Source organism: Pecten maximus, chromosome 2, assembly GCF_902652985.1.
Source record: "Pecten maximus chromosome 2, xPecMax1.1, whole genome shotgun sequence".
Lineage (NCBI taxonomy): Eukaryota > Metazoa > Mollusca > Bivalvia > Pectinida > Pectinidae > Pecten > Pecten maximus.
The window spans coordinates 26,159,506-26,182,746 of record NC_047016.1 but is presented as its reverse complement, the minus strand read 5'-3'; the positions used below and the strand labels follow the sequence as shown (position 1 = coordinate 26,182,746).

The following is a 23,241-nucleotide window of genomic DNA, read 5'->3' as shown; positions in this document are numbered from 1 at the left end:
GCCATCGGAGTTGAAATACTCGTCTCGGTTCATAAATGGCCTATTGCTATTGGGTCAGAGTTGGGTCGTATCAACCCGTTGCTGTATGCTTGTACAATATGACAAGACAAAGCAATTTACATTCCTTTCATACACCACATTCTTAACCCACGCTTCTCTGTAAAACTGTAAACCAACGAAGAATTTGTCGAGGTCACGGATGCGTTTTGTGCCAATAGATATACGAATTAGATAGAAAAGGATGTAATCAACTGAGACGTGCTATGTTTTGACCAGAGAGTCGTAGAAGTCTGGAAGGAGTTTCCTGTGGTTTGTGTTGCTAATTAGCATAATATTGGATAGAAATGAGTCATTCCGAATGAGTAACAAACATTATCCATAATCAATCCACATCTACCGGAAGCGGTAGGGAATATGAGGTCGAACGTGTCTTGGCTCTAAACGTTTTGGATTGCATTCGGGAACGCATACGGGTCAGTTCGAGCCCGAAGAAAAGCCGTCGTCTGAACTGACAGGTTACAAGGATGCCACATACTTGAAAATATTGCCAGAGGTAAGTTGACATGGAAACTATACTAAATGACATATCAAAACTACAACTTAACAGAACATTTTAAAATGCCTTATTTTAATTAACAGCGATAAATGACAACATTGTTGTTCGTTGAGTTTACCCTCGTTCGCCGGTACTGAGGCTGACAGCCACCGTATGGTCATATTTATTTAGCTCAATACTACTAGTAAGCTGACTGAGTTACTATATTGCGGTAAGAATATTCGTATCATACGATAACGGTCTGACTTTGACAGCCCCAACGTTCTTACTGAAGCGATAGCAGTGCTGTGTGCTGCTTAGGCGATATCATTATATTTCTACTGGCAATAGTAACGCGATACGACTAAGAACAGTTTACTTCTCTTGATTTGTTCAAAAGCATTGCCATTCCCACAAGATAAGCATCTTTTGATATGATGTCTTGACTACAAGTTTATCTTTTACTTACACATATACAGCTGCTGTATAACAGTGTACAGTACACATGTGTACAACATCATCAGTCACAGCAGCATCCCTGTAACGGGGAACAGTATGTAAGTTATCTAGTGAAACTGTGTATGTATTCAACTTATAGATCAGAAATAACTTTCATTCCTAAACTATTGTTGAGTACCAGCAGACAACTCTGAGGTAAAAGGTAATACATGTACATTTACTGCATTCTTAATGACCTGATCAAAGGAGAGGGGCTATTAATTTATTATTTGTTGTGTTAGTGTAACTGTGCATTATTTATTTCAACTGTGATGCATACAAATTTAGAACAAATTTGATAACATTGATATTTTTATATACATCTTGCACCTACTTTTTCTGTATATGAAAACAAATGATAGCTCCACAAGTGCATAGTGCCTACATCATAGGTGGTTTTCTACTGATGTTGTCATAATTAAAGGGGCATAACTATTTAGACAATATACAGACCTGTACAAAGTATTCATGTAGGAAGAATGCAACCTCAACGAAAATCATTTGAAAATGTTAAATGATGTTGTTAGTTGGGCTGCATGCTGGTAATATATTTTAATATCTGTCAGACAGCTAGTACCAGGTATGTTATAGACGTTTAGTACCCTAAGTATGAAATTATTCCACACAATTGGTGTCTGCTTAACATCAACTGACACAGAGTTGTTGCCATTAAAACTGACAGTCACCTGCAGATAGGCACGTAGTGAGCAGAAACGGGTGTATCTGTGGTATTTGGATATAATGCATGTATGCATAGATACCTATATATGTATATAGTTTACCGAATACTCAAAATGTTTAATTGGGATTGTTTATACATTGTTATTAACCAAATGTTTGATGATGCATACCAAAATTGATTTGTAACTTTTTTCCAAAGTTACAAAGATTGTAAAAATAAAAAAAAAATCTGTCCCATAAGTACAATGTATACCATTAGTATTATTACTGAGACATATTTGTTTTGTTTGCAGTCAACAAAATATAAAATTGATTTTAACAAAGGGAACAGTTTTCATAAATTTCACAAAGAAACAAAGTCATTGTCATTGATGTTAGTGACAGTAATGTCTGATTAATGATACCAGGGATTGTTGGATTTACGTCTGTAATCCACCCCAGTTCTGTACCCTGTCATTAATTGTGGACGTGCACATGTTCTGTGGATACAGTCTTTGTGTGTCTAGGCAATACACAATGATGTTGGTGACAAGCATGAGGCATACCCCCCTAGGTTAGCTGTAGGACAGATGTGACGTGGCCTCTCATTGTCACTAACACTCTCACTGTTAAAACGCTTGTACAGCTTAATTGTGTCTCATTAGATATGAAAAGTTTGACTATACGAGCTAATTCTTATATTTCTGTTATATATCTACATGTTGAGTAATACTTTATATTCTGAACATCTAGATATCTTGTAAATTAATATCAGTGCAAGTGATTTATATACTATAAACAATAATGAAAGACTGTGTCAATAGTGAATTGCTAACAGTTTAAATGTTTAAATTGACATACATGGTCACTGATGCTGTAGTCAAATTTGACAGCTTGATGTTGTTATCGGAAGTATTTGAATTCATGAAAACAAATCTAATTTAATTCCTCATATTGCAGAATTTGATTCTGCTGTATGACTACTAGCTGTGCTGGTCCTATCATGAGCCACCCATTACGTACATCCATATGTTGACATATTTCATCTTATCATATTTCACCTTGAACAATGGATTCACTGAAAATTTATTTCATTTTGTCTGTACACAGTATTGTGAATGATCTTCTAAACACTTTCAAGTTAAATTGATTTAAGTATCACTTATTACATGTATATCACATGCAGTTGTGTTTACTTTATAATGCTCTCTAGATCTGTACATGAAATGCTTTGTAGACCATGGCCAGCTGACATCCCTTTGTTGTACTTTGACTTCACTCAGAAGACGATAGTGATCAAAGTCAGATTATCACCAGGATCTCTTTTATAGCAATAATTTCCCCCCTAATGACTGGTACGACTCACTGTTAATAACATTTTATGTCATGTTCATGAAGGACAATGTATTTAATACTGAATATTTTTTGTAATTATATATATAATGCCACTCACAGAGACCCTGCACACATTCCCAATCCATATAATGTAGTATTTATATATGGGCCAATTTATGGCAGATCCCTTTGAATGTCAGTACTAGCGTGATAATTTAATTAAACAGCAGTACCATTCATATGAAATATCTACTAAATGACTAATGAATTTGAAAGTTGATACAATTGTATCATTCAGTCACTCTATCAATACTGATTTAACTTTCAGATATTGACTTACTACATGTGTATAATCAAAGAATGGGAGGGGGGATTGACTAACTACTGTACATGTGTATAATCAAAGGGTGGCGGAGGGGGAATTGAGTAGAGCTAATGCAGTAATATGTCAGCATTTTGCATACTTAATAAAACAAGTTTTTGAGCAAGTCTTTTTTTTTTTTCAAGCACTACATATACTGCATCATCATATCCACCAGTAAGAGGCTGTTGAGTATTTGACATGTAAAACATTGATATGAGTTGTTAACAACACACTGAATCATATGATTATTTTCCTATTGATGGGGCCCAAAAGAGGTTAATTTGACTTCTTGAAATTTTACAAGAAGTCCTATGATAACATTTTTTTGAGTAAGTTTATTTTATTTAGCACTACATGCTGCATCACCATTACCAAGTGGCTATATTAACTTTGACTATTACATACACAATGTAGATAAAGCATTAATATGTACCAATTGTTATCAATATGCTAAACTAATACATTTTATATTTACTCCAAAAGGGGATGATTTAACTTGAAATTTTCCAGCAAGTGTGACTTAGTTTATTTTGAGCAAGTGTTTTATAGGGGGGGTTAGTTTATATCCAGCAGGGGTTTGAGGGGACTTAATATTCAACAGGGGTTTTGAGAGGACTTATGTTCATCAGGGGTTTATATGTCCAGTAGATGTTCGGGGAATGACCTGAGGTAAGACATTTTACTCAGTTCTGTATTATTGTTTTTATTGAATTAACACAGTTTTGGTTATTTGATTGAAAAATGATATATTAATGTGATTTCCTTGAATCTACCATGGCCAGCAAAAACAGAAATGTTGTAGTTATAACATTACATGATTGATTTTTACTGAGATGATATTAAAGAATTACAGTACATCTCTGTAATAATAATTAATAACTGCATGATCTATGATTGAACTTGTACAATTAATTCTCGCTGGAATTCTCAACATTTTTGGATATGCTTTCTAATTTAAGTATTGACATTTTATGTATTCACAGTCCAGAGCATGCATGCCCATGCTTGAAACTGAACATATAGTAAAACCGGTCTGATATTTACTGTAAATATGAACATCGATCAATGTATTTCTATTATAGACAATACTGAAGCACTGAAGCCAGCTGCATTATCAATGTAACTTATACGTTTTAGCAAGGTTTTCTGATTGCTTTAAGCCATTCAACTGAAATGAAAATAATTGAGATGACAAGCTCGGAACAATTGTATATTGCTCGATGTAATCTCTGAATGGATTTTATGCATAAAGCATTGTACAACATATTAAAGCATAGAGTATTAAAAAAACATCAGCTGCAGCTGAAAGCTTATAATTACTAGTAATATAGTGAGCCTGTATGTTTGCTCTTTCCTCGAAGATAAGTACGTTATATTTACGTTACCAACTGTCATAAAATTTTATGGCAATTATTCACTCATGCTTTAATTACAGCATCATGCTCACAACATTTAGAAAAAAATATGGGCATCAGATCTGTTACTGATACAGATTTGCAAAAGAAAGTACGTATATACGGGTTCATTCATTATACCTTTAAAATTTCAAACCTGTCACATATTCCTTTAATGCTTTATTTGTTAACATAATGAAATTTGTTGACAAATGCAATACCTTAGTTATTACTGGTGCATTGTGATGCATTGTAATATTTGAATTGTAAAACACTTAAACTGGGAGGTCGGGTGGCATAGTGGTAACACACTTGCCTTTCACCTGGGCGGCAGAGGTTCGATTCCCTGATGTTGTGAAAAAGGTATGGGGTCACCTGCCCGACCAAGTGGGTTTTCCACGGGTACTCCGGTTTCCTCCAACAGTAAGACCCTCGCACGCTTCCTCCATTCAGGCGAATAAGCGTGATTGATATAAGTTGATATAACTTGTTTTGCAATCGTTGTAAAATAAATAAAGTTTACTCAAACTTCTCCATCTGGAGTTTCAGAATATGACATCATACTTATATTAATTAGTTGCTTGAAGAAATGTGTCTCATGCATATCAAAGTATAAAGTCAAAAGGTCATATATGTTGAAACACTTAATAAGCGACCTCTGAACATGAAGGCATGGACTCATCATTTTTGGTAACTTAAAGGCATAGAGTAGTAGTGCTACCCGGAGTATAGCCGAAACATGTCAACAACGCAAATGAGTTCCGTCCGTCCGGATTTGCTTTCTGCATGACATCTTTCGAAGGAATGATTTGGGTTTGATGAAACTTGCTTGGTAGACTTGTTACACTAATTATGTTGATTATACTTTCACAGGAACTTGATGACTGAACACAAAATCATGTAATAATTTTAAATGCTATGTCATGTGTTTAATGTTTTTATGCATGTTGCCCACTTTAATTCCAATTAATACAATATTTGCATGGGCAGAGATCTTGACGTCTTTAGTCCATTTATAACTTGTTTTGGAGATAATCTCAAATCAGTCTAGACCTGCTAATTCTAACTTGTTTTGGAGACACAGAATCCCAAGTCACTCTAGACCTGCTAATTCTAACTTGTTTTGGAGACACAGAATCCCAAGTCACTCTAGACCTGCTAATTCTAACTTGTTTTGGAGACACAGAATCCCAAGTCACTCTGGACCTGCTAATTCTAACTTGTTTTGGAGACACAGAATCCAAAATCACTCTAGACCTGCTAATTCTAACCTGTTTTGGAGACACAGAATCCCAAGTCACTTCAGACCTGCTAATTCTAACTTGTTTTGGAGATATGAATCCCAAATCAATCTAGACCTAGCTAGCTGCTAATTCTAACTTGTTTTGAGACACAGAATCCCAAGTCACTCTAGCCCTGCTAATTATGCTGTTTATAGAAGTTTGTAAAAAAGATGCTTTAACCAAGTGAACTCCTTTGAGCTCCTTGAGCATGTTGCGTTATTTACAATTTAAACATAACAAGTGATATATATTGTGAGATATGACATCAGGATCACAGAAATGTATCGGATCAGGAGAGGCTAAACATTTAGAACCTTCATAAATGCCATGGAAGTTGATGAAAGTGACCATCCCTGGTGTACCAAATAGCCATTCGCCCGTCAATCAACTGGAAGGTCAAACAGGCACAATGGTCAAGCATTACCATCATCATTGCCTTATATCAAGTACACTGCAACATTTATAACAGAGATGTGTATAAACCCTTTACCCCAAAGACCAGTACCGTCAGTCAGCAATTACTAGGACCATCCAAGTAGACAGTACTGTTGAGAGAGCAGTGTAAAATATCATAAGTAAAATGGGCAGGCAACCAAGTGGTCTGGCAGTGTATTATAGTGTACAGTGTGGTGCTTGGTTTTATTTTCAGTATAGAGATTACAAAGTAAATGTACAAGATGTGTTGATACCATTAGTGCCCTAGATGATTATTCAATGTTGTACAAGCTAGTAGCCATACAGCATTAAGGTAAATCTACCTAATGTCCAGATACACTTGTATATACGTAATATAGCCATAGAAGTTGTGTTCAGATACTACAAAATTCTGTGGTGACTTGCTCCTGATCATGAACTTTGAATAATTTATTGAACGGCTCGGTAATCACTTTTAGTTGATGTAATGCTAAGTGTCTTTTACGTTGTAGGATGGCACGGTTCGGCAATGAGACTTTTTCTGGAAAATGTTCAGATGACCTTCCCCTACTAGACATTGGTCATCTGAGTGATGAAGTCTTTGCCAGCTACACTGGACCAGATTCTGGACTTACCTTCGCTATCACCAATGAAGACAGTATGTACAATAATGATATCAATTATCTTCATAATTGGAGATGGGTTTCATTTTCTGTAGTGTTTTTCAAGTGGAATTTCCATAAATTCTGTGTGTTTCTTAAACCTGCTGGTTATGAATATTTCTCATGTATTTTGTGATATTTGCAAGGGTTTAATTAACTACATTTGCAGTCATTAAATGAAGTGAGACAAAACCAATCACAGAAGTATTTGTATGATGAATTACAGATGTGTTAACAGGGCTTTTTTCATGGGTTTAGGAAAGGGCCCTTTTGTCTCATTTTGGGAAGAAAATTGGTGAATTAGGAAAGATTTTTTCAGGAGTGCAAATTTTGGGAATTTGGCATAAATATGAAATAATTTTGATTGGGAATGGGGCCTATTAATGGCCCAAAAAGCCCCCAGAAAAAAACCCTGGTTAATTAGCTATATTTTAATTTATTGCAGAAATTTGACTATTAATTTTGGTGGTGTTGTGTGACATTCAACACTCACAAATTCTGACTGGGACAATTAAACATGTATACAGTAGATCCTGTCAAACCTTAGATGTGTCTCTTTAATGCTTAAATGTCGTGGCATTGTTTGTGTTACTAGATAATGATGGCTGTTACAGTTAGCGAAAAAGAAATGTTTTAAGTACAACTTTAACAAATGTTCAGTAGTAGTAAAACAGCTGTTTTGTGTTATTTAAACATCTCAGTAATGGAACCTAAATTGCTGCTCATTAGTCTAGTTAATTATAAGTTGATTTTCTTCCCATGTGGAATCGGCTCAATATTGAGTGTTGGTGATTCTGGCTGTAGCCATGCATAACCAAACTATATATATAGCTACATGTATTGGCTATTGGCATTATTTCTTGTTGTAAATACCTGTTCTGGTTTTGAAAGCAAACACATGAAAAGAGTTCCATAATGGTGTAGGAACCCCAGTGTATAGAGTTTTCAGTGTTGTCAGTTTGGAGTAGTATTGATTGGGAGTCAGTGATGAAAAGCTCCATCCCCTCAAAGCATACAGGGCAAATGTCAGAAGTATTTTGCCAATAGCTATCGCTGTGTACTACATTGGTATCATCAGACTTGTTATCTTTGTATGACCAAGTCTCTTGAATATAATTGGAATTGTTGATGATATTATTGTAAGTTAAGTCTACTGATGTACAGTGTATTCTAATTTATATCTAGACTGAATTACTTTTTGCTTCAAGTCAAATCATGTGATATCTATAGTAAGATGGAAGTACATACTTTTACACTAATTAATATAATGATATTGAGTAAATATTTTTATGTTAGGTACATCACAAATACAAATAAAATATAAATATAATTGTATAATCAAGAAATTTGAAAAGTAAGATGAATATATATATACTGTACTCACTCCATTTTCTTTGTATACACTGTAGCTGTAATAAAATTGTCCCTTCAAGATTTGCAGATTTATTGCTATTTTTTTATGCAGTGGATCCTCAAATATTCAAATGAATCTGTTTATTTTCATATCAAAATAGAAGTCATAAGAAAAGGATGCATGCAAGTTTAGGAACAATTTTGATTTATATTGTATGGAACAAGAGATCACATATTTCGGCATATAAAACATACATTATTCAGGTATGTACGTAGTCCAAATGATTCTAACTATCATCACAGACTCAACCACTCCAGGATATCTATACACTTTGTATTTGTAGAATAAGATTGTTGTGATAGATTTACAGATCATGTGTGCTCAAGAAATCATTTTAAGGTATATCAATGTAGATCATGTGAATGAATGTAATGATTAGTTGTGTACAGAATACCAGTACAGGGGGACAGTGGCCGAGTGATTAATGTGTCTCAACATTTTATTACTATCCCTCCACCTCTCGGTTGCCAGTTTTAAACCCACTTGGGGCAGTAAATGCTTGATACTGACTGTAGGCCAGTGGGGTTTTTTCTGGGTACTCCGGCTTTCCTCCACCTCCACAACCAGACACATCCTAAATGACCCTGGCTGTTAATAGGAGTTAAACAAAATAAAAATAAAATAAATAAACTAAACCAGCACAGATATAGAATAGGTCTGTGGTACTAGACATTCACTAGTAAGGGCAGACCAACCCGACCTAAGAGACCAACAGATCTTTGCATGCTAGCTAGCTACTTCCTTAGAAGCTATTGATTTTTGTATCATATATATATATTGAATCAATACAAAACGTTGAAGATGTATTGAACCATTATAAACTCTTTATTTCAGAGAAAGTGTCTTGCTGTAAATGGCAACTGTAAATATGTACACAGTTGATTTTGTTTGTTGTAGATGGTAACTCCTCCATGTCCACCAGCGAGATCGCTGGAGTCAGAAACTGGAACAACAAAGACCAGAAAGCTTATGGCATCTGTATTTCTCTGTATGAACAGCATCCAGTCAATGGCAAGATGTCCGGTAAAACCTCATCATTAACTAACTTATGGTTGATATAAATACTGTACATTTATAATTATGTCTGCTTCTGAAGTTACAGATAGCATGAGAGTGGGATGTAAATGGACCCCTCCATGAGAAGGCTATGTGTACAAGAGGATGTTTATACATTGTATTTACACAATAATCAATTTATATCTGCGATATGAGGTTGAGATGCATTAAGTATTCTTTTTATGACAGACCTTTTTATCCCCTTATGACGTCGCATTACGTGGGTGGGTTTCTACATTTGTATGTACACCTTTGTTAGTGCTCAAGCAACTTTGTTTTAAAATGGGCTTTTATCAAACTTTGTATAATGGTCAAGTATATATGTATGAGAATCTGTCGAATGAGTTCATGTTTCAGGGTGCTAAGGTCAAAGACAAGGTTTGTACGCGCTCCAGTGACTTAAATTCATTATTTAATGCATCCTGATCAAACTGAATATAAATTTGTCACATATCAGAATACACCTCAAACAATTTTGTTTTTCAGGGGTGCCAAAGTTAATCACAGCTAGGTCACTGTTACTATTTTCAGAAAATATTTGTCAATGCTCCAGCGACTTCATTATTTATTGCATTTAAATCAAACTTCATGGATTGGTCAAATATTAGTAGACCTAGCTAGCTTATAAGAGGTTATTTTTCAGGGTGCCAATGTCATACACAAGATGACTGTTACTTTTTTTTAGATAATCTCCTCAAGAGACTTCATTTTTTAACTGATTTTGATAAAACTTTATAGATTGAGAATACCTCAAACAAGTGTGCCTGAGGACTTATGGTAGGATATTTCAGCAGGTATAAGTGGCATGCGAAATGTTTTGTTTCGCTTGCAATGCCATGTAATGTAATTGAATTTGTATGTATTTTTAGCCATTGTTATAAATTTAACAAAATATGGAGTAGTGGCCATTGGACCTTAGTGATATTTACGTACATATATATATATGTACAATTTGGGTTATACATGTATTTTTTGTGTTAGCTGACATTCTCACAAATTTATTTATAAAAGTATTAAACCAGTTTTCACTATCATATCATATTTAATTCAGCTCACCATGTGTAAACAACTCTAAAATCATGTTTTAAAACTCCTGCTATCTGTATGAGTACAATTATAACTTCCAATTTCCTGGTAGTAATAAAATGGAGGGCTGTAAGTTTTTTACAAGTTTGTAACTATTATCCTGGGATGACTCAACAGTTATTGATAAGTAAAATTAGACTTGTGACGTTATTTATGTGGAATCCGGAAAGTTTAAGAGAGACAACATCATTGTGATACATGTACACTGCAGTAGTTGATCAGTAGGTGATCAACCATGCTGTCTCATTTCAGTTTGTGCACTGAAGTTATACGAGTTGTTAAATGAATTCTGAACCTGTACACATACCTACTAAAAGTATATCAGTGTTAGTAAGGTATACGTAATTTAAAAACTACATTTGTATGAACTGTATTAAACTTAAATCTCTTACTAATTCCTTCATTGACTTCTTATGGCTGATGTTACTGCTACAGTGAAAGTGTTTTTCTGCGAAATAATAATCGTCTCTTGCATTCCAAATGAAATAAAAATTTCCTTTTCTCCAATTAAAACAGCAAAAGTTGAAATAAAAAAAAAAGTTAACTCTTTTAAAATTACATTTAACCTTATAAAAGGTCTTTGAAAGGATTTTAATGCACTTTAAATTTTTTTCAACTCTGAGTAGTAGTGACAACCATCATAAATAGTGAAAATTTTTAGAATCCCATGAGATTGATATCTCTGCCTTATTTAGTATGATATAGATATTATAAAGTCATACAGATTCGTAATGTGGACTGTAAAATGAGACTAATGCTGTGTTTACACTAGGCCACGATCTCAACGATCTCTACGATTCCAAAAAAGCGTAGAGATCCACAATTTTTTGCATTAGTTGTTCTTTTTCTAAGTTTCGCTACGTGTTGCTACGTTCTACTATGCTCTCAGTATGTTTTGTTATGATCTGTAACGTTTTGTTCTCCTAAGACCAGCACGATATGCTTCACATTCTATCACATTCTGTTTTGTTCTGCTGAGAACTCTCACGTTCATGAAGTTCTGTTAAGATCTTTTACGATTTATGTCCACGATTTGAGCAAGATTTCCACCCTTGCTGCACGATCTGATATAAAAGGAAGGTTGGAGTTACCCTCTCAATCTCTCCAAAGACAACACAAAAGGCAAACCATGAATCAATGAGATGAAGAGGATGCTGAATTGGCGATTTTAATTTATTCATATAGAGTTGCTCGAAAGAAAATGATACAATTCCTCACAAAAGCATTCCTTCCTCTTTTAGCTGGCATAGTTTTAATTTTTGGACTAAAAAAACTTTCGGTATTATCTTATGTATATGATGCTGAAAACGCAGTCAATCTTTCAGTACATGAAGCTACATCATATGAACCATGCCGGGACTTATGAGAGCCTGTCAAAAAATTTCCACGATCCTTATGATCATCGTGATCCTGCCAATTGCAAGTTACCATAGGATCACTACGACCCTACACGCTCATCACAATTCTCTCAAATTGTTATAGAGATCATTGAGATTATGGCCTAGTCTTTAGATCTCACAATAACCATATTCTGTATATATGCTAATTAAAATGTTACATACTAGATGTGAATATACTGTAGATTGGACATCTATGGGAAGACATATTTGTGTGTCAAACCATATGTACAATACACAGTGATGAATAAAACTTGACCATATAAACCGTGGATCACTAATATCAGCTTCATTTTAGTCCAGTGTATACAATGTAAGTACCGGAAAGCTGACCTATAGGTCCATGCTGAACATCTGGCTGTTGTATATGGAGTTAAGGGGTCAAAAGGATATATATATATAATTATAATGGGATGACAGGGTTAGAAAGGTTGTAATGAGGTGAAGAAGATACATATTGATGTGTCAGTTATAATAATCATTCATCCCACTGTGTTATTGTCAGTCTGAGACATAATTAATATCAAGTAATTAATTAGTTTGCTATATATTTCTATAAATTCACATTAACGATTACCATTAGCCATTTCCAATCATTAGCTATATTTATCTCAGGACTCTGGTTGAGAGGGAGGATTCACTGACGCATAATTAACATTATTGTTACCTGATAGCTTTGATAATGATACAATTGTACTTGGTACAAGTTAGATTATAAGGAAATACATATATGGTTCTCTACATGTATAATCAGATAGGATATTTGTATTCATTTCCATGTGGAGTTACTGACAACATAATCAATCTAATGTTTATATATTTGTCATAAAAACAGGTTGGTGATAGAGTGATGATTTCCCACAATTGTTTACTTACTAACTTCCCGCTATATACAGTTCACACATGCATTACACACAATAACTGATATAATATTATTATAATAGAGCAAAAAATGACATAAGATAGTTTATAAGCTTCCGAAGCTTATAAACTATCTTATGTCATTTTTTTTGCCTTCGTGCATGGGTTCACAGTAGTGGGTGTGGACATACTTCTGGAATGAGTTTTTATAATGAGGTGCATTGATAGATGTACCAGTACACTGATCAATTACTCAGTGAATATGTAGTCTTATTTTACCTTTTCCAGCTACTAAATATGTACAGTATAAGCATTTTTCAACAGTTTATAGAAGGTTAAAAAATGACTTCTTGTTTATTAGGACTAAGCTATCCTGCTTCATCCGTCATTGTTCATCGTGCGTAAACTTTTCATGTTTCAAACATCTCGAGTTCCACTAGTGGTATTCAACTCAAACTTGCTTGATATGATCCAAAGATGGTCATAACCAAGTGTTGTTATTTTTCTGGCTGGTCCCAAATCCAAGATGGCCACTATCTTGAAAAAAACAACATCGATGGCAATGTTAAGGAAAGCTGACATAAAAATGTTATTTTTCAGCCTCATGCAAACTTCAACATGGCAGTCATATTGGTCATTTTGTAACATCATTGAACAATCATGGTTTTCCTGAACAACACATATTTCAAATTTCCTATTTAGTTCAACCTGTGAGATGAATCTCACATTCTTAAAATGATCCTGAGATGGTCCTGTCCAAGTATTTCTATTTTTTGGATCAGTCTGAAATCCAAGATGGCTGGCATGGCTGCCATCTTGAAAAAAAAGAAAAACACTTTTCAAACTTATTCTGAAGTCCTACCAGTAAAATTCAGTTCAAGCTGAAATGATTGTGAGATGGTCCTGGCCTGATGTTAATTTTTGTATGATTTAAAATCAAAGATTGTCACTATGGCTACTATGTTAATTTCAGACTTCTTCTTAAGTGCCACCGGTGGGATTCAGCTCAAACTTTCCTGTAAAACATCCTTATATGGGCCTGACCAAGTGTTGTTATTCTTTGGGCTGGTTAGTTATTAAAAATGGCGCGATTGCAAACATACATTATTACACAATTTTTCTCACTACCACTTTTACTGCTACCAGTATATGTATACAGTGTACCATCGACCTATCGCCACCCGAATCTACCGCCACCCTCGCATACTGCCACCTACACCCCTAGAACGGATTTCCCTTCTATATAATTCCCTCGTTAAGTTCGCCACCCTCGCATACCGCCATCCGCCACGTTCATAACAATACAAACGTCCCCAAACCCTATATATTACCCTCAACGATATTGCCATCTTAGTCCGTTTTTTCTGCGATCGAGGGACTCTTTAGTGTTCTATTTATAGAATTAGGGTACATTGTATTTCCTTTTTCACAGGTAACTTAGTTATACGCCTGAATGAGTTTCTATCGCTCAGGTAGATATATGTATCGATGTTTATATATGTGACATCTACACACAGGTATGGTTTGATTTGTAATAAAGCATGACTGATTTCTGCTCCATAAGTGTTCTTATTTATGGTATGAATGATTCGGCTTCGTCAGTCGAGATGGAAACTCCGAGACAAAAGCGTGATAAAACCACCAAATCGGACTTGATCCAGTGCCGCGTAATTTCCAATAAAATTCGACAGATTGTAACAGATGGCATGAGACAAAAGCAAATTAATGACTTATTTCAGAAATTACATATGTAAATGTGTATTTGTAAGCTACGAAATGTACGGTCAATACCATGGTGTCTTATATGTTAACTCATTGTGTATTTATTAAAACCTTGGTACAACATTATCATCTTTTACTGTTGTAATTTTCATGATTCGATACTAACGCCACCCTCGTTATACCGCCATAATTGACACGGACGAAATGTGGCGATATAACGAGGGTAGACTGTACTTACAATAGTACTAATTATAAAAGATCTTTAAAGTCCAATGACAGTTGAGGCTCATGGGCCTCTTGTTTTAACTGTTTTTAATGTATAAATTCATGTAATAAATATAATCTGCAAATAGTCACAGATGTAGATTTATAATTGATGATTATTTTTGTAACTGTAGGTGATCCCCTGGCTGATGCATTTGCCATTTGTGCACGGAAGAACAGTTGTGTGATGTTGATTGCGGATGGAGTGAACTGGGGTGAGAAACCAAGGCTGGCAGCAAGATGTTCTCTCTACGGCAGCATGAACTACATCAACAAAAAGATTTTCCAGGATGGCGAACAGCCCTGTAATACTCAGGTAATGATTCTCTTTAAAAGTATTGTCATTAGTTTGTGATCTCCCTTAGGATAATGTCATTAGTGTATGATCTCCCTAAAGGTAATGTTGTAAGTTTGTGATCTCCCTAAAGGTAATGTTGTTAGTTTGTGATCTCCCTAAAGGTAATGTTGTTAGTTTGTGATCTCCCTAAAGGTAATGTTGTTAGTTTGTGATCTCCCTAAAGGTAATGTTGTAAGTTTGTGATCTCCCTAAAGGTAATGTTGTTAGTTTGTGATCTCCCTAAAGGTAATGTCGTAATTTTGTGATCTCCCTAAAGGTAATGTAAGTTTGTGATCTCCCTAAAGGTAATGTTGTTAGTTTGTGATCTCCCTAAAGGTAATGTTGTAACTTTGTGATCTCCCTAAAGGTTATGTTGTTAGTTTGTGATCTCCCTAAAGGTAATGTTGTTAGTTTGTGATCTCCCTTAGGATAATGTCATTAGTGTATGATCTCCCTAAAGGTAATGTTGTAAGTTTGTGATCTCCCTAAAGGTACTGTTGTACGTTTGTGATCTCCCTAAAGGTAATGTTGTAAGTTTGTGATCTCCCTAAAGGTAATGTTGTAAGTTTGTGATGTCCCTAAGGATAATGTCATTAGTGTATGATCTCCCTTAGGATAGTGTCATTAGTGTATGATCTCCCTAAAGGTAATGTTGTTAGTTTGTGATCTCCCTAAAGGTAATGTTGTTAGTTTGTGATCTCCCTAAATGTAATGTTGTTAGTTTGTGATCCCCCTAAAGGTAATGTTGTAAGTTTGTGATCTCCATAAAGGTAATGTTGTAAGTTTGTGATCTCCCTAAAAGTAATGTCGTAATTTTGTGATCTCCCTAAAGGTAATGTTGTAAGTTTATGATCTCCCTAAAGGTAATGTTGTAAGTTTGTGATCTCCCTAAAGGTAATGTTGTAAATTTGTGATCTCCCTAAAGGTAATGTTGTAAGTTTGTGATCTCCCTAAAGGTAATGTTGTTGGGTTATGATCTCCCTAAAGGTAATGTTGTAAGTTTGGGATCTCCCTAAAGGTAATGTTGTAAGTTTGTGATCTCCCTAAAGGTAATGTTGTAAGTTTGTGATCTCCCTAAAGGTAATGTTGTAAGTTTGTGATCTCCCTAAAGGTAATGTTGTAAGTTTGGGATCTCCCTAAAGGTAATGTTGTTAGTTTGTGATCTCCCTAAAGGTAATGTTGTAAGTGTATGATCTCCCTAAAGGTAATGTTGTTAGTTTGTGATCTCCCTAAAGGTAATGTTGTTAGTTTGTGATTTCCCTTAGGATAGTGTCATTAGAGTATGATCTCCCTAAAGATAATGTTGTAAGTTTGGGATCTCCCTAAAGGTAATGTTGTAAGTTTGTGATCTCCCTAAAGGTAATGTTGTAAGTTTGTGATCTCCCTAAAGGTAATGTTGTAAGTTTGTGATCTCCCTAAAGGTAATGTTGTAAGTTTGGGATCTCCCTAAAGGTAATGTTGTTAGTTTGTGATCTCCCTAAAGGTAATGTTGTAAGTGTATGATCTCCCTAAAGGTAATGTTGTAAGTTTGTGATCTCCCTAAAGGTAATGTCATTAGTTTGTGATCTCCCTAAAGGTAATGTTGTAAGTTTAAGATCTCCCTAAAGGTAATGTCATTAGTTTGTGATCTCCCTAAAGGTAATGTTGTAAGTTTGTGATCTCCCTAAAGGTAATGTCGTAAGTTTGTGATTTCCCTAAAGGTAATGTTGTTAGTTTGTGATCTCCCTAAAGGTAATGTTGGTAGTTTATGATCTCCCTAAAGGTAATGTTGTTAGTTTGTGATCTCCCTAAAGGTAATGTTGGTAGTTTATGATCTCCCTAAAGGTAATGTTGTTAGTTTGTGATCTCCCTAAAGGTAATGTTGTTAGTTTGTGATTTCCCTTAGGATAGTGTCATTAGAGTATGATCTCCCTAAAGATAATGTTGTAAGTTTGGGATCTCCCTAAAGGTAATGTTGTAAGTTTGTGATCTCCCTAAAGGTAATGTTGTAAGTTTGTGATCTCCCTAAAGGTAATGTTGTAAGTTTGTGATTTCCCTAAAGGTAACGTCGTAAGTTTGTGATCTTCCTAAAGGTGATGTTGTAAGTTTGTGATTTCCCTAAAGGTAACGTTGTAAGTTTGTGATCTCGTAACGTCGTAAGTTTGTGATCTCCCTAAAGGTAATGTTGTAAGTTTGTGATCTCCCTAAAGGTAATGTTGTTAGTGTATGATCTCCCTAAAGGTAATGTTGTTAGTTTGTGATCTCCCTAAAGGTAATGTTGTAAGTTTGTGATCTCCCTAAAGGTAATGTAAGTTTGTGATCTCCCTAAAGGTAATGTCGTAAGTTTGTGATCTCCCTAAAGGTAATGTTGTAAGTTTGTGATCTCCCTAAAGGTAATGTCATTAGGTTATGATCTCCCTAAAGGTAATGTCATTAGGTTATGATCTCCCTAAAGGTAATGTCGTAAGTTTGTGATCTCCCTAAAGGTAATGTCATTAGGTTATGATCTCCCTAAAGGTAATGTCATTAGGTTATGATCTCCCTAAAGGTAATGTTGTAAGTTTGTGATCTCCCTAAAGGTAATGTAAGTTTGTGATCTCCCTAAAGGTAATGTTGTAAGTTTGTGATCTCCCTAAAGGTAATGTTGTTAGTGTATGATCTCCCTAAAGGTAATGTCATTAGTTTGTGATCTCCCTAAAGGTAATGTTGTAAGTTTGTGATCTCCCTAAAGGTTATGTTGTTAGTTTGTGATCTCCCTAAAGGTAATGTTGTAAGTTTGTCATCTCCCTAAAGGTAATGTCATTAGGTTATGATCTCCCTAAAGGTAATGTCATTAGATTATGATCTCCCTAAAGGTAATGTTGGTAGTTTATGATATTGTTATCATAAATTCCCACTCTAGACATGAACAGGTGATGAAAAGTGGTTATTACAGCTTTAGTAAATAAAAATAGGATAATACAAATATATATCAATAATGATAAGTACAGGTCTCAGTTTGGCTTCAGACAGCTAATACTAGTACATCTATATTTTTTGTGAGGATACAAATTTAACTCACAATTCCTCTGACCCCAACCACTGATGCCAGACATTTGACAGATTGATGTCTTTTGTGAGACCATTCAAACATATCTCTGTCAAATTGTCTAAAGTCTGGACTGTGGGGTCTGTCAAATTGTCTAAAGTCTGGACTGTGGGGTCTGTCAAATTGTCTAAAGTCTGGACTGTGGGGTCTGACAGGAAGCTCGGCTGTAATGGGAACTTGTGTATGCTGCAGATACTATAGTTTACAACTAATGTTCTCTTGTACTTACAGGACGTGATAGAACTGCTGAGGCGTTCATTCGATGAAGCCCATCGCTGTATTTTAGCCAAAGATGGAGGACTCACTACAATGTGTGCGTGTATGGTTGTGCCAGTAAAAAATTCAGAACATTTTGCTGTATGTTGTGTTAATGTTGGTGACAGCTATGCATATGTTATAAGTCACAATCAAGGTATCCGAGAGGTCACAGTGGGGTCACATGATATCAGCTCGGAAAGAGATATTCGAGATGCTGGAGGTGCGCTTGGTCCGGTGAATGGAAAAAATCCTGAACTCAGAAATTTAACATGTTCTATCACATTTGCTAATCAAGGTGATGTTGTGTTCTTGGCAACAGATGGCATTTCTGATAACTTTGATCCAGTTGTAACAAAACTTGCTTTGCCAAGAAGAGAGAGTGATTCAAACTTTAATAACCTATCGCCCACATCTCCAACATCAAGTCCAGTCATTAGACCGGAGATGGAACCAAAAGAAAGACACATATATGCGATGAAGGAGATGGAGCGTATTATACATGAGTATGAACTAGTGACAGAGGAACCTTGTTCTGCTCAGGAACTTTGTGGTGCGTTAGTGCAACACGTTCTATCACTGACGGACTCCAAACGAAAAATATTAGAAAATCCAGCTTTATATGTAAGACGTAAGATGACACTGAAGGATAAGGAACGTAGGGATTCAGAAATTGTGGATAAGATGGGTAAGGCTCCTGGAAAGTTAGACCATGCCTCGGTGGTCGGTTATGAGGTTGGAATCATGAAACCAGATGAAGAGGAGATGGAGAATATACCCCTGGGGTCATGGAATGGTGAGGACACCCTGTCACTCCCAAGCTCTACTGACACATCTCCTTCTCCAACATCCCCGATATCACCTGGCTCCAAGAAGTCGCGTCCTAAAAAATTGTTTGCTCGTATACGTAGTCTCAGTGTTAATACAACTAACAACTCGTCACCAAGTCATCATCATCATCATGCCTCACCAGGCTTATTTCCCATTTCACCAAAGAGGTTCTCCTTTAAAAGGTCAAGGTCAAAGTCAGAGTCTGAACCAAACACTCCAATAAGTCCCACCAATCACTGCCACAAGACAGTTATGTCCCCCTCCCCCATGACACCACCGGTTCTTTCTCCAGAGGACTTTCCAATGCCCCTTCCTGCTCAACACCCCTCACGCAGGAGTATTTCATATGAGTCATCGGTATAACTAAAGGTCTGTTTAGGTATGTTTTATGAGATGAATGGGACTTTACAAAGATTTGCAGAGGCATTGATTTCAAGGTTGTTTACCATTTGATATGGGTATTAGCAGTATTTTTTAATGTATAATAGTATAAAATGGAGGGTGTAATTAATTTTTGAGCAGTCATAAGACTATAGTGTTATCAACTTAAAATATGTAATTATGCTGGCCAATGTAGAAGCATACAGGGTGTTTTAATGTGGGAAGAAACCAAAGTACCAGAGACAAAACCCTTACAGACAAGCAGATAAAAACGTTATGTACCTGATTAGGAATTTACCCTAGGTATCCTGGAGTAGGTGTTGTCATTTTTCAACAAAAGATTACCTAAGTAAAATTTTATATTCCGAATAGCTAGGTTGTACTTCAGTAATTTTTCTTTTATATTTTAATTTGGTAGTATTAGATAAAAATAAATGAAAATTAACATAAAACCTTATGGAAGGGAGATAACTGGAAATAAAAGCGAATCAAAAATTAGATCCAAGTAATAGATAATAATTATGCATGAGTTTTGATATTTGAACATGCATTACTAAAATGTTGAAAGATCAAATGAAATTGTAGCATTCCAAGTTGAACATGAAGCTTTCACTAATCATCAGCTGCAGCTTTTTGTTTTGAAGAAATATTTACAAAAAAGGTATAAAGTTGATATATTTTGCTGATAAAATGGAAAAATTAATGTACTTAGAGGTAATTTTTATTGTGTGAATAATTCTGTCATAAGGTCTTATGATAAACCAACATATTCAGTAGTTTGATATTTGAAAACACAGTTATATGGATTCTGTTAAACTACACATACAATTTACAGTTAATATAATTATAATTCATGCATAATTCTTATATTCATTGTGCATTTTCTGAATATGGTTATCCAAATACATTTTAAGTGCAAAAGAAGCTGCATTTTGTTATTTGAATTTGTTTTCAAGTATACATGTATTTGTTTAAAACTTGAAGCTTGTATTACATGAACTATATATATATGTCCACTTTATTATTTAATTATGTATTTACTTCCTGTATTTATTGAACAATTAAGTATGAACACATCTATTATCTGTAATGAAATACACATGACTATGTATAGAGCACTGCCATGTCTGAAGAAATCCATCCCGTATCAGAATATATTTATATTACATGATCATAAGGTAGGTATTCATTGCTGTGTGTGATTTGCTGTCAGTATAATACTGGTATGATGATATCTTTGAGTAAGAAAATGTATTATTTTTTTTGCCATTTCATTGTATATTGCTGGTAGACTGATCTAACACCTGATTCTAATGGAGGCTTAGCTTCACCACCATATTTGGATATAATTGTAATGTCTATATCAACTACAACGGTTTGTAGACTTTGACATCTCAAATGTTCTCATGAATTTGACATTGTTTTAATATCTTAACCATCAGCATCCATTTATTTTCATTCAGAAGACACTATATATAAAGAATTTTATAGTTGAGTGCACAGCTGTTAGCTCCATTCAATAGACATTTTTGTGTTAAATTAAAAGAAGTGTTTTAACTGTAGGTAGTCTACTGTAAATTATATATATTATTAAAAGTGAACATCAAGCATATTATGAAAGATACAGGTGCATGTGTTTAACCTTAGAACAAATATAATGCGCCGCTCACAACTAAACAATTCTTGGAAGATATATCAAGTAAAATGTCAAGATTTTTGTTTTAATATTGTTTCTTTAAAATCAAGATAAGAATAAAATAAACACATGAGCATGGTCATAAAACTGTACTGAATATCTCCTACATAAAACAAATTTGTTTCCAGTCATTCGTAGCCTCTCTAAGGTTTTTATAGACATGTACAGAGAGAACCTCTCTCTATATGATTCATTCAATTAGATACAAATTCAGGATTCTACAGATGAATGCCATTGATGTATTTGGTAGTGTGTTGAAAATTGTCCATAACTACCGTCCTTTACGCTATTTGTTTTATGTAGGAGATTTTCAGTAAATAGTGAGACTACACTGCAAGGCTTAATATGCATCTGAGTAGGATGGATTTAAATATCAAATAAACAAGCTTAATAACAACTAATATATATCCATTCTGTATGAGTTATACTGATTGTGTAATCTATATATATATACGGGTACATCTCTCGGTGATTCTCTCTAATAAAACAGTAAGGCACTTTAAGATAGTTTATATTTTTGTCTACAGAAAAAAACTGTCTCTTAGAAATGCTGAATAAAAATCTACCCTTCAGCAGAGATGTAATAATGAGATTGCGGACACTCAAGTTTTCAGGTGATCTGTTCCTTCCGCAGGACAACATACAATACAAACAAACTACTGCCAACGTGCCTGTGAAAAGGAGTTAACACATGTTGACAAAGGCCATTGCTAGTACAATTAATTTGTATATATATTTATTCAGCCGAGCCACAGTTTTGAAATTATATTTTTTATTTGTAAATGCATATACTGCCCCAATGTTAGTTTGAAAGAATTACTTTAATCAATCTAGTCACTCCCTACTGATCTCTGTTTTATCTACCATCATTCACCTTCAGTGTGATGATTTTGTCGCAGTGTATTTTTGATGAAAACAAAAAAACAAAAAAGGCTGTGTTTTTTTCTCTTCTGAACTAATTTTCAGTTTCATAGTGGAAATAAATATTGGTAGTACATGCACATTTGTAAATGCTGAACAGGTTGTTTGTATGGGAGCATTCTGCATTACATCCCTTATCACTAGGCTGCCAGTTTGTGCTGCTGGACCAAAACAAAAATGTCTGGATAGTTCTAGCATGTAATAAACTACTACTTAAGTACCCAGAACAAGTGGTGTTATCAAATGGCAGTATCACAAAGGGACAAAATGTGATAGGTTCTCATTGGAATATTTTTTGGTGTTTTACACAGCAATCATGTTGATGTTACCATTTCTATGAAGTACAAAAAAGTCTTAAGATATTTTTAAGCGATTTGTTTACCGGTAATTGCTGAAAATTTATTGTTAGATTGAAAATGTTATTGTGCATTTAGTTTTTATTTTATTTCATACTATTCATGAATTATATTTTTAGCCCACCATCATCAGATGGTGGGCTATTCAAATCGCCCTGCGTCCGTGGTCCGTGGTCCGTCCGTCCGTCCGTAAACAATTCTTGTTATCGCTAATCCTCAGAAAGTACTGAAGGGATCTTTCTCAAATTTCATATGTAGGTTCCCCTTGGTGCCTAGTTATGCATATTGCATTTTGAGACCAATCGGAAAACAACATGGCCGACAGGCAGCCATCTTGGATTTTGACAATTGAAGTTTGTTATCGCTATTTCTCAGGAAGTACTGAAGGGATCTTTCTTAAATTTCATATGTAGGTTCCTCTTGGTGCTTAGTTATGCATATTGCATTTTGAG

General features: G+C 34.9%; 1 protein-coding gene across 2 annotated transcripts; it reads left to right on the top strand.

The window, feature by feature from the left end:
- Window positions 1–72: 72 nt before the first annotated feature.
- Window positions 73–22,900, top strand: LOC117321649 (PP2C-like domain-containing protein CG9801). 2 transcript variants are annotated; one of them, XM_033876155.1, is made up of 5 exons: window positions 73–553; window positions 6,996–7,141; window positions 9,457–9,582; window positions 15,080–15,261; window positions 18,581–22,900. In XM_033876155.1, the coding sequence occupies exons 2-5, from the start codon at window positions 6,997–6,999 to the stop codon at window positions 19,796–19,798; spliced, it is 1,671 nt and encodes a 556-aa protein (XP_033732046.1). In that variant the 5' UTR covers window positions 73–553; window position 6,996; the 3' UTR covers window positions 19,799–22,900. The 2 variants fall into 2 exon arrangements, with proteins under 2 accessions (XP_033732046.1, XP_033732047.1); XM_033876156.1 differs by lacking the exon at window positions 73–553 and having other exon boundaries at window positions 6,849–7,141.
- The last annotated feature ends 341 nt before the right edge of the window (window positions 22,901–23,241 follow it).